This window comes from Neoarius graeffei, chromosome 27 (assembly GCF_027579695.1).
Source record: "Neoarius graeffei isolate fNeoGra1 chromosome 27, fNeoGra1.pri, whole genome shotgun sequence".
Lineage (NCBI taxonomy): Eukaryota > Metazoa > Chordata > Actinopteri > Siluriformes > Ariidae > Neoarius > Neoarius graeffei.
Window position 1 is genome coordinate 1,273,183 of NC_083595.1, and position 12,389 is coordinate 1,285,571.

Sequence of the window (12,389 nt, forward strand, 5' to 3'; positions counted from 1 at the left end):
AGTTGCTTTTTTAACTTTAAGCCTGGACAATAGACTTATGACAGACTCCTCAGTGACTGGAGTAAAAGAGAAAGTGCTGTCGGCATTGTTGATAAACTGAAAAGGGCTGAAGTAGGGAATGGTATTTGAGATGGATTTATACAAATCATCTATGATTTTGTGGAAAAATGTATTCAAGCATTCCGTTATTTCTACCGTGTCAGTAATATTCTGATCATCATGCTGAATACAATTGATGGTGTTCGGTGTCTTACTCGGAAGTAAGTTCCGAATGGCTTTCCACAGTCCAACCTGTCCCTCTTCAGACCCTTGGATGACTGACTGTGCTGCATGATCTTTTTTAACTTTGCGACACAGATAGTTTACCTGTTTTTTTTTTTTTATAGACTTGTATTCCGACATCTCTTTAGGGTTGCCTGATCTTTTGGTCGCTTTATACAATTGATCCCTGAGGGCAATAAGCTGTTTCAGGTCATTGGTAAGCCAAGGAACTGGCATACCTCTGACCTTGAGCTTCTTAATGGGAGCATGTATATTTGCAACACCAATGAGCAGGTTTTCCCACACCTCCAGCTGTTCATCAATAGTCGAAAAATTCTCTATGATGTTCCATGGTACCTGAGCTAAGTCGTGAAGATATTTTTCTTCACTAAAATTTTTATAGTTCCTTTTATTAATTACATTTGACTGTGTTCTAGGACTTTTAACACTATGGTAAGCAAACGTCATGGCACGGTCGCTAAACTCCCCTTCATAGGTGCCATGTTTATACAGATGGGATTTCTCATTTGTTAGGATTACATCTATGGACGTACTGGTAGTGTCTGCGATTCTTGTTGGTGAAGTTATGATATTTTTGAGTTGATAGAGCATGCAGGAGAATTTAAGTTTGCCTATAGAACCTAAATTGTCAGTAATCAATGAATCACAGTTTAAATCCCCCATAATTATGATCTCCTTGTGCTCATCACATACTTTGTCCATACATTCATCAAATGTATTAAAGAAATTGTGATCGTCAAATGGAGGGCGGTACATGCTACAGACTAAAATGCTCTTACGGGAGGGTGGCATAAGTTCTGCCCATATGGCCTCAAGGCCTGATATTACAAGATCCGAACGGGATTTAAAAGGGATTTTGTGAGAGATGTACAGTGCAACACCCCCTCCATGCCTTGAACCATGGTCGTGTCTGAGTACATTATAACTGTAAATTAACACGAGATCATCAGTAATGGTTTCATCTAACATTGTTTCGTGGATGGCCAGCAGCTCAGTGATCAGAAGTCTAACAGGCTAATCAAGCTAAACACTCTAATGTGTGTGTGTGTGTGTGAGAAAGTTTATATGTGGATGCTGTGTGCAGTGGTCTGTAGGGCGGTGCTACAGCAACATGGCAACACAGAAGAAAATCAGACAAAGAGATTAAGAAAAAGAGATAGAAAAAAGAGACAAAGAAACAGAGATAAAGAGAGAAAGAGACAGACTGAAGTACAAGCAAATCATAATTTGCACAGAAAGACTGCGAGAAAACTGTGCAAGTTCTTGCAGTGTATGCAGTTAAGGTCTCTGAAGTGGGAGGGACTTCTACATTACTTACTGATGTAATTACCTGTGTGTTGTGTTGGTTTTCCTGCTGATGGTAAGGTGAGTCTGTGCTCCAGTTCTCATCAGCTGGTTTCTGGAAGAGCTGAGAAGGAGGAGTTACCCAGGATTCAACAGGACTGAAAAAGACATGACACACCATATCAGAGTGAGACAGAGAGAGAGAGTGAGACAGAGGAAGACAGAAAAAAGAGAGAGAGGGAGAGAGAGAAATAAAGAGTGAGACAGAGAGAAAGCGAGAGAGAGACAGAGAGAGGTACAGAGAGAGTGAGACAGAACAACAGAGAAACCAAGAGAGGACAAGTGATTTTTAACTCACAGATTGTCATGGTTTTCCTGTTGGGCTTCTTTGACCCCGTGACCTCCATTGACCTCATTGATCTCATGAGCGTTGTCCTGGCTAGTGTTTGGCTTCATGGGCTTAAACATTATTGGTGTTCGGTTCTGTGTGCAACATAACATGGCTGACAGTCAGGGTCACACACACACAGTCCACCGGTGGCTCAATAGAAGAGCATCATGGTTTAATCTGTCCCTCACTAACATCACACTGAGTATCATCATCATCATCATCATCATCACCATCTTCACAAACATCATCATGTGTAATGCAAGTCACTAAAATCCAAAGGAATATTCCACACTGATTCCACACAGGATTGAGAACCAGTGCACTACACTAATCCTGTTACACTAAGCCTAGTACACTAATGCTCTTCACTATCACTGTTACACTAATACCATCACACTCATTCCATTGCACTAATGCTCTTTCACCAATACTGTATTAGTATTGTTTAGTATTGTTACACTAAAGCTAAAGCATTACAGCTATTGCACTAATACTGCTACACTAATTCAGTTGTACTAATAATGTTACACCTCCGCAGAGGCTGCAACAGTACTTTCTTTACATGAAGTAAAATTCTTTACTTAAGAAGTAGAGATACTTGTGCAAAAATTACCTGGTAGAAGTACTGATTCAACTTCTTTACTCAAGTAAAACTACAAAAGTACAGGCTCTGAAATACTGTTACACTAATACAGTAATGTTGTTGCTATGTACTGATCAGCGCTACATGGTGATTTTTGGTGTTTGGTGATTGGTTGTCATGTTGTATTGGGGTGGTGTTTGGTGATGGTGCTTGCTGATTGTGTTTGGTGAAGGTGACTGTGTTTGGTGATTGTGTTTGGTAGTGGTGTTTCGTCATGGCGTTTGTGTTCAGTGATATTGTTTGTGTTCATGTTTATTGTTGATGCATTTGGTAATGGTGTTCATGTTTAGTAGTGGTGTTTTTGGTGGTGTTTGGTGATTGGTCATACCTGTTCCTCTCTGAGTGCCTGCAGTTTCTTGGCTTTACTCTGTCTGTAATACTCCATGATCATCATGGCAGCATAGATCTTCCCCACTGTGAGGTCAGTAGCTGTTGAGAGAATGCAAATGTTATCTGCACAATTAGAGAAGGTTCAAATGGACCCTGCGCTGGGGGGGGGAATTGGAGTGGGGTTAAGGGAGGGAAGTGCTGGTGGAATGGGGAGCATGAGAGTGGGATGCAAATACAACATAGTACAAAACACAGACAACAAAGAACACAACACAAAACCTCAACAGTTAAACCTAGTCTTCAACTGTAAAGGAGTCTGACCTTCAATCTGATATTTACAGTCCAAGATCAGGTTTAACCTTGAATCAGAGAGAATAAAAATTACACATGGAGGCACTAAGCACACATCATAAACAACACACTGATATACACTTACAGTAAAACAATACAGACACACAAGCATGAAAAGACAAAGTCAATTGTCTTTTCACAGCACAGGCGATTGCTCTAAGACAACGAGGGAGGCTCAGCCTCCTCTAAAAATGATGAACATCGTGTAGGATGAATTGCGCTAGGCTTATGTTATAGCCGACCTTATAACATTGCTATTTCAGATCCAGAATCATAGAAATATATGTGCTCAACCCAACTACAGTGCGAAATCATTCCGTTATAACTTTCCCCAGTTCGCCTAATGTGTGCGTGAGTTTTTCCCCCTCGTGACAGCGCGATGCAGCCCAGACTCAGTGCACTTCAATGGCATTTGGGAGCTCTGCGCTTTTCAATCTCAAAATGCAAGACGGTTATTGGACAAATACTGCGAAAACGCCCGCCCACGGACTCCCAGCCTCACAGTGGAAGAGACATGGCAGTTTCCACAAGGAGACTGGTGATTGGTGAAAGCGGCCGGATATTTTCTTTGATTGACAGCTCGTTTCAAATATAGACAGGCAGCGGTGAATTTCAGTTCAGTCCCATGCGGATTCACAAGTGCTGTGGTGTATTGTAAGAGATCAGCTTACATTTCGATTTCATTCATTACATACGATTTCTACCAGCTTTTTTAGTTTGTATATATTTTCATTGTAAATAAAGTGTAAATATAGTGTTGTCAAGTTTGCTATCTTAGTTCCAGAAATGTCGTTTATTTGAGTGACTGAACTTGAACTTGAGGGGGCTAGTCAGCTAGCAAGAAAGCTGCGCACGGATGCCAAGCATTGCTGATTTAATTTTGGCGAAGCCATTTGCCAGTCTTCCTTTCAAGGAAAAAATTAAAATTAAAGAGCAGGGTAGACCAACGCCTCAAATTGACTTGGTGAAAAAGGTAGGGAATAATACTCGTTCCTTTCAGCTCTCCTGGTACGAGAAAGTGAATTGGCTAACAGCAAGTGACCCACATCAACAACAGTAAATAGGCTACTTTAGTAATATGTCATGGATGGACCAAAATATAGAATCTATTTAAAATGTTTATGCTGAGTATATTATATTGGAATATATATTTTTCTGGATATGAATTAAACACAGCTACAATTTGTCATGTTGGAAAATGCAAGGTCTTCCCTGAAAGAGACGTCGTCTGGATGGGAGCATATGTTGCTCTAGAACCTGGATATACCTTTCAGCATTGATGGTGTCTTTCCAGATGTGTAAGCTGCCCATGCCACACGCACTAATGCAACCCCATACCATCAGAGATGCAGGCTTCTGAACTGAGCGCTGATAACAACTCGGGTCGTCCTTCTCCTCTTTAGTCCGAATGACACGGCGTCCCTGATTTCCATAAAGAACTTCAAATTTTGATTTGTCTGACCGGAGAACAGTTTTCCACTTTGCCACAGTCCATTTTAAATGAGCCTTGGCCCAGAGAAGATGTCTGCGCTTCTGGATCATGTTTAGATACGGCTTCTTCTTTGAACTATAGAGTTTTAGCTGGCAACGGCGGATGGCACAGTGAATTGGCTTGCTCATTGGGGATAGATTAGGGATAAAATTAGCTCATGTTTTAAGTCGTTCAAATTCTGTAAAGCTGCTTTGCGACAATGTTTATTGTTAAAAGCTCTGTACAAATAAACTTGATTTGATTTGATTTTGATTTGAATTGTGTTCACAGATAATGTTCTCTGGAAATATTCCTGAGCCCATTTTGTGATTTCCAATACAGAAGCATGCCTGTATGTGATGCAGTGCCGTCTAAGGGCCCGAAGGTCACGGGCACCCAGTATGGTTTTCCGGCCTTGACCCTTACGCACAGAGATTCTTCCAGATTCTCTGAATCTTTTGATGATATTATGCACTGTAGATGATGATATGTTCAAACTCTTTGCAATTTTACACTGTCGAACTCCTTTCTGATATTGCTCCACTATTTGTCGGTGCAGAATTAGGGGGATTGGTGATCCTCTTCCCATCTTTACTTCTGAGAGCTGCTGCCACTCCAAGATGCTCTTTTTATACCCAGTCATGTTAATGACCTATTGCCAATTGACCTAATGAGTTGCAATTTGGTCCTCCAGCTGTTCCTTTTTTGTACCTCTAACTTTTCCAGCCTCTTATTGCCCCTGTCCCAACTTTGAGATGTGTTGCTGTCATGAAATTTCAAATGAGCCAATATTTGGCATGAAATTTCAAAATGTCTCACTTTCGACATTTGATATGTTGTCTATGTTCTATTGTGAATACAATATCAGTTTTTGAGATTTGTAAATTATTGCATTCCGTTTTTATTTACAATTTGTATTTTGTCCCAACTTTTTTGGAATCGGGGTTGCATATATATATATATATATATATCTCATCTCATTATCTCTAGCCGCTTTATCCTTCTACAGGGTCGCAGGCAAGCTGGAGCCTATCCCAGCTGACTACGGGCGAAAGGCGGGGTACACCCTGGACAAGTCGCCAGGTCATCACAGGGCTGACACATAGACACAGACAACCATTCACACCTACGCTCAATTTAGAGCCGCCAGTTAACCTAACCTGCATGTCTTTGGACTGTGGGGAAAACCGGAGCACCCGGAGGAAACCCACGCAGACACGGGGAGAACATGCAAACTCCGCACAGAAAGGCCCTCGCCGGTCCCAGGGTTCGAACCCAGGACCTTCTTGCTGTGAGGCGACAGCGCTAACCACTACACCACCGTGCCATATATGTGTGTGTGTGTGTGTGTGTGTGTGTGTGTATATATATATATATTTTTTTTTTCAGAGCAGTGCTACTGATGCAGAGCCCAGCCCGGAGGGCTCCAAAAACTGCTGGGGGGGGAGGGGGGGGTCTGGAAAATTTTGAAATTAGAGACTTTAAATGGTGCATTCTGGTGGCATCTATGGCTGATTTAGGCACAATTCAACATGATTAAATTTGCTGTTTTTTAACTTTTAAATTTTTTACCAAAATTTGAAGGGCAAAATTAGTTTTGAAATGAAAACACTTCATAGCACATCTCCTCATTTTCCAATTCCAAGAGGTCAGGAATAGAACTGAGGTCAAATCATACAACAACGCCATCTAACAACCAGCACCTCGGACGTGGTTTTATGTCTGGTTGCGAATGGCAGGCAGTCAGTGCATGCAGTGAAACCCTTTATTTTCACTTCTGGGTTGAGGTCCATGATAGTGTAGACCAGGGCTATTCAATTAGTTCCAAATGAAGGCCAGTTCATGAAAAGTATCCCAAATGTGGGACCTGAGAAATACCGCTTGAAATATGAGCAATCACATTAACAGCTACAGTAAAGTACAACAACAACATAGGAGTTCTGATATATACAGTGGGGCAAAAAAGTATTTAGTCAGCCACCAATTGTGCAAGTTCTCCCACTTAAAAAGATGAGAGAGGCCTGTAATTTTCATCATAGGTACACTTCAACTATGAGAGACAGAATGGGGGGAAAGAATCCAGGAAATCACATTGTAGGATTTTTAATGAATTATTAGGTAAATTCCTCAGTAAAATAAGTATTTGGTCACCTACAAACAAGCAAGATTTCTGGCTCTCACAGACCTGTAACAACTTCTTTAAGAGGCTCCTCTGTCCTCCACTCGTTACCTGTATTAATGGCACCTGTTTGAACTCGTTATCAGTATAAAAGACACCTGTCCACAACCTCAAACAGTCACACTCCAAACTCCACTATGGCCAAGACCAAAGAGCTGTCAAAGGACACCAGAACCGAAATTGTAGACCTGCACCAGGCTGGGAAGACTGAATCTGCAATAGGTAAGCAGCTTGGTGTGAAGAAATCAACTGTGGGAGCAATTATTAGAAAATGGAAGACATACAAGACCACTGATAATCTCCCTCGATCTGGGGCTCCATGCAAGATCTCACCCCGTGGGGTCAAAATGATCACAAGAACGGTGAGCAAAAATCCCAGAACCACACGGGGGGACCTAGTGAATGACCTCCCCCCACTACAGGTCATTTACAACACCCGGGTCACAAAAAGGGCACAGAGCATCATCAGGGACCAAACACACCCACAACACAGACTATTCACGCTCCTACCATCTGGCAGACGCTACAGGAGTGTGAAAGCAAGGACTACTAGACTGACAAACAGTTTTTACCCCCAGGCCATCAGGCTTTTGAACCACGGATTATAATCACCATCTACCTCTATATTTGCAATTTTGCACAAGACGTTGCACAGTATATCTACCTCTATGTTTGCATATTGTTTGATTGCTTTTTTTAATTATGTTTATTTTCGTCTATTTTCATTCTACTTTTATATTTTGCACTGCGTATGCACTTTATAGTTTATATTTCGTATTTTATATATATTTCTTTTTATAGTAGTAAGCATAGTTTGGTCGGGCAGTTGCAAAATAAGAATTTCATTACCCAATAATAAACCGCTGTGTCTGTTATTGTGTACATGAGAAATAAACATCTTGAATCTTGAATTCTGACTTGTTTCTCCTAAAACCCCTTTAGGAGAAAGAGAGAGAGAGAGAGAGAAAAGAAAAGAGAGAGAGAGAGAGAGAGAGAGAGAGCTCAATGTAAGAGCTGATTTGTTTCTGAAAGACAAAGATAAGACTGTTGTAAGAGTCATTGTTTTCCTCTGGGGAATTATACGACAACATGTCAGCGCAGTGTTTTATCAAGGCAAAGTAACTCTATTGAAATTACATCAAACATTTCAAAAATCAGCCCACATTTGCCATCTAATGAGAGAAATTAATTTTTTTTTTTCGATTTAGCAGGAGCAGTGAAGTCAGGTGTGTACATGGTTAGGATAATACGCATACAGTGGTGCAGGTTGTGGGCAGTGAGGGAGCCGTGGTTATTAGTTTTAATGGTATTCATGCGTGAGAATGACGATTCACGTGTGCAAGTCCTGCCAAACACTGTGAGGATAAAAAGAGCAAGACCCCTTGAATGAGGGAATTTCTCATGGCTGACGTCATGAGTACAAAACTTTTCAGAACCTGCCGGCTGTAATGAATGTTGCAGGTCATCTAATGACTGAATGTCAATGAGTTAGAGTTGTAAAGACGCTTTATTTAATGACATTACCAGCTCCTTTGCTTTCACTGCAAGTTCTCCATCAACATTCACACAGAAAAGGTCCTTCTCTATCTGTTCACTGTTGAATTGCTTGCTTTCCGAGTCAACTTTTCGCTTTTTTAAAGTAGAAAGAGACATTTTGTCTAACTAACATGCTAACAAGAACAGGACCATAGTTAGAAGAGCAGAGACGTGAGAGCAGAGAGCAGCGCATGCGTCTGGACATAGGTTGGGTTTTTGTTTTGTTTTTTAACACTACTTCAAGGGCCGGTACAAATTGCCTTGTCGGCCAGAACCAGCCCAAGGGCTGCCAGTTGAATAGCCCAAGTCTCAACCTATATATCACAATATCTTCATATTTCTATAGTTATTACTCATTTTCAGAGGGGAAAAGGAGATATTTAGGTGCGGAAAGTACTCTCCATTGTTCAATTTATGGAATTGATTTTTTTTTTGGTGTGCAAGTGACAGCATAGAGCTGGCGTCACACAGCGTGGTGGAGCGCCGCGTATCCGCACTTTGGAGAAAGACCTGTTAATATTTTTTAAGAGCCCCAAAGTTTGTCTAAACTCTGAAGCAGAGTGTGAAAGATAAATGTGACATAAAACTACAATGTTTTTGTCCTGTTTTTAAGATGCTTTACTGGTATGAAAAGACTTCTATAGAGAATTTGTTTATCTATAGGAAAGCACCCACTGATAACAGACAAAGAGAGAGAGAGAGAGAGAGAGAGAGAGAGAGAGCGCTATTTGACTTTTATGATCCTTTATTTTATAAAGGTTGCATTACACAGTAAAATCAGGGTGAATAAATAAATAAATATTTTAAAAAACCATTTAAAATAAATTAGGGTAAATATAACAGTGCACAGTGTGAGTAAATTGTAGTGATTCTGTTAATATAAGTCTCGTGTAAAACAAAGTTCTTCTTCCACAACAGAGCACAGAGCCTCTTCACAACACCACACTGCCTTAAACATTCCCAAATCACCCACACTCTGATAAAAATTAAAATCAATCAAAACTCTGGATTTAATCAGTCTGGAGAGAATCCTCTCAGGATCATGGTCTGCGCTTTGTGCAAATTCTGCTTTTTTCCTGCTTAAGCAGATTGCCATTTTGGCCTGGCCAAGGATAAAATTAACCAGCTGACACCTGAATCTGTTTCTCCTGACATATTTAAAACCAAAAATAAAAAGCTGAAAGGTAAAATTCACATCAAATGATCTTAAAATGTTCTGCAACAAATAAAACAATGACTGCAACCTGGAGAAGTGTAAAAAGGCATGAAAAACAGTTTCTCTCTGAGAACAAAAGGGACATTCCTGTGTGACCTCAGGGTTTAAAATGGAGATAAAGGAATTTACAGACACTATACCATGTAAAATCCTCCACTGGAGATGAGCAACCTTCTTGGCTAATGGCGGTTTGTACAATGCCCTCCACTCTGGTTAAAGATCATCATTAAAACCAAATACACTTCTCCATGGGGTGCCCACCCTCCCATCTCCATGGGGTGCCCACCCTCCTCCCATCTCCATGGGGTGCCCACCCTCCCACTCAGATTTTTCTTATTTAAAACTTTAACACAGGCTCTGTACAGCAGCTTACCTGATGCAATTTGAAAGTTAATTTCTTTTTTACCCTTGCATTCCAGAAGGGGACCCCCACACCCGTCCAGGTCCGGAGCAATGTTCAGCTGGGGAAAGGGTTCCTTCTCTGCGAGACCGGCCTCACTGTTTTTAGAGTCCATCAACTGAACTCGCTCCTCTGGTGTTAGCGTGGACCTCCAGCGATGTAGGAGCTCATTGGTTACACACAGAGACTGTAGTTCCATACGCGCTGCCAAGTCCTCCGCTCTTGATAAGTCTGTCCCTGTGATCTCCACCAGCTGCTGGAGTGTCGCAATCCTTGAAGAGACCAGAGACCTGGACAGTATGGGAGTAGTCCCATCACAGATGTCCAAACATCCACCACAGGCCAGGGGCTCTTCCAAAAGCCAGTGTAATGTCCTACATTCCTTGTAATGTTTTTTGAAACAGTTCCAAATTTTAAAATGTCCATGATAAAAAATAGGTAATCTGATAATGTCCAGCATTTTTGTGTTATTAAAAACAAGGTTCTGTCCAATCCCAGCCCTCTAACTGTGTGCAACACTCCATAAGCTGGTGTTCTCGACACTAGATTTCTGGGTCCAGCAAGGAGTCGCTGTATGAACTGGAGTCAAAAGGCTGCAGTTCTACTGCCAAGCTGGATTAGCCCTTGCCCTCCTTCCTCCTTTCTGAGGAATCCAGTGTAGACCATCCCAGAAGAAATCCACTAACAGGGCCTGGATGCCTGCTAGCAGGTTTGGTGGCGGGTCCACACATACAAATTTGTGCCAGAGGGACAACGCTGCAAGGTTGTTTATGACCTGTGTTTGCTGCCTATAGGACATTTTTGGGACCAGCCACTTCCGCTTGCCAAGTCTACCCTTGACCTTTTTTACAATGCCTTTCCAGTTTTTATTTAAAAATTCAGGGCTATCCAGGTGGACACCTAAGTATTTAAAGCCACCCTTCTTCCATACTAGACCACCTGGTAGTGTCGGTTGCTCTCCTCCCAACTCCCCAACTAAAATAGCTTAACTTTTGGCCCAGTTAACTTTAGCAGATGATAAAATTGCAAAGTTTTTTAAAATCTAAATTAAAACATTCACATCTGACTATGTGTCCATCATCACTACCAGATCATCTGCATATGCTGAAAGATAGAGAAAAAAAGCCTTTTCCTGGTCTAGAAAAATGAGACCAGTCTTTAAGCCCAATAGCCTGGAGACATCCAAAACATCACAAATTAAATATACGTTATCAAATATAGACCTGCCAGGCACACAGTACATCTGGTCATGGTGAATGATCTGCTCCATTACCTTCATCAGTCTTGAGGCTAATGCTTTTGGAAGCAGCTTACAGTCAGTACAAAGTAATGAAACCAGGGGCCAACTGTTCATGTATATAAGGTCTCCCTTTTTTGGCAGTAGGGTCAGAACAGCCGTCCTGCAGCTTAACGGGAGCATGCCTCTCTTCACACTATCCTGTAACACTTCTAGTATGTCCTGCCCTATTGCTGCCCAGAAGATCTTGTAGAATTCTACAGGGAGACCATCAATGCCTGGTGCTCGGCTGTTCTCCATACTTTGGAGAGCTTCCTGGAGCTCTCCCAGTGACAGGTCTTTGCCCATTTCCTCTGCAACCTGCCATGACAGCTTTGGCAGATCATTAAAGAAGCTCTCCTCCACCACCTGTACCCCTGCCTGCTCACTGCTGTAAAGCTTCGAGCAGAAGCTGACTGTCTGCTTGCGAATTTCAGTGGGTTCTGATAAGAGATCCCTTGATTCTGTTCGCACAGCATGTATGAATCTTTTCTGTCCATTCTTTTGTTTGAGACCAAAGAAGAACTTTGAAGGAGCATCCATCTCAGTCATGCTTTTAAAGCATGAGTGGACCAGCACCCTCTGTGCTGTCATGCCCAACAGGTCATTCATTGTGGCTTTTTTAACTTTTGAGGGCTTCAAAATGCCGTTGCTCTCCTGTGGCCTCCAAATGCTGGAGTTCCACTATCTCTATTTCCAGGGCTTTTAATGATCTGATAATGTCTCTCGTAACATTACGAGTGTAGTGTTGACAAAATACCTTGGTTTGTGTCAAAGACCAGACAGGAGAGGAGATCAAATGCACTCGAACCACAGTTTATTAATAACACGGGAAAAGGGAGTTGGGAAAATGTGAAGTTCAGTGGCAAGAGGACTGAGAGGCAAGGATGGCTGGTGGGAGCATGGTGGTGACATCTGAGGTCTCCCATTCAAGTACTGACCAAGCCTGACCCTGCTTAGCAGCTGAGATCAGGCATTGTCAGAGAGGTGTGGCTGTAGGCTGACAGCACTTGGGTTTCAGGCAGACTCC

General features: G+C 41.8%; 1 protein-coding gene across 1 annotated transcript in view; it reads right to left on the reverse strand.

The window, feature by feature from the left end:
* Window positions 1-12,389, reverse strand: part of cacna1ab (calcium channel, voltage-dependent, P/Q type, alpha 1A subunit, b) — a 200,589-nt gene that overhangs the window by 60,340 nt on the left and 127,860 nt on the right. Inside the window, 3 exon segments of the mRNA XM_060911345.1 lie at window positions 1,613-1,724; window positions 1,925-2,049; window positions 2,929-3,029. Coding sequence (XP_060767328.1) covers window positions 1,613-1,724; window positions 1,925-2,049; window positions 2,929-3,029 — 338 coding nt within the window.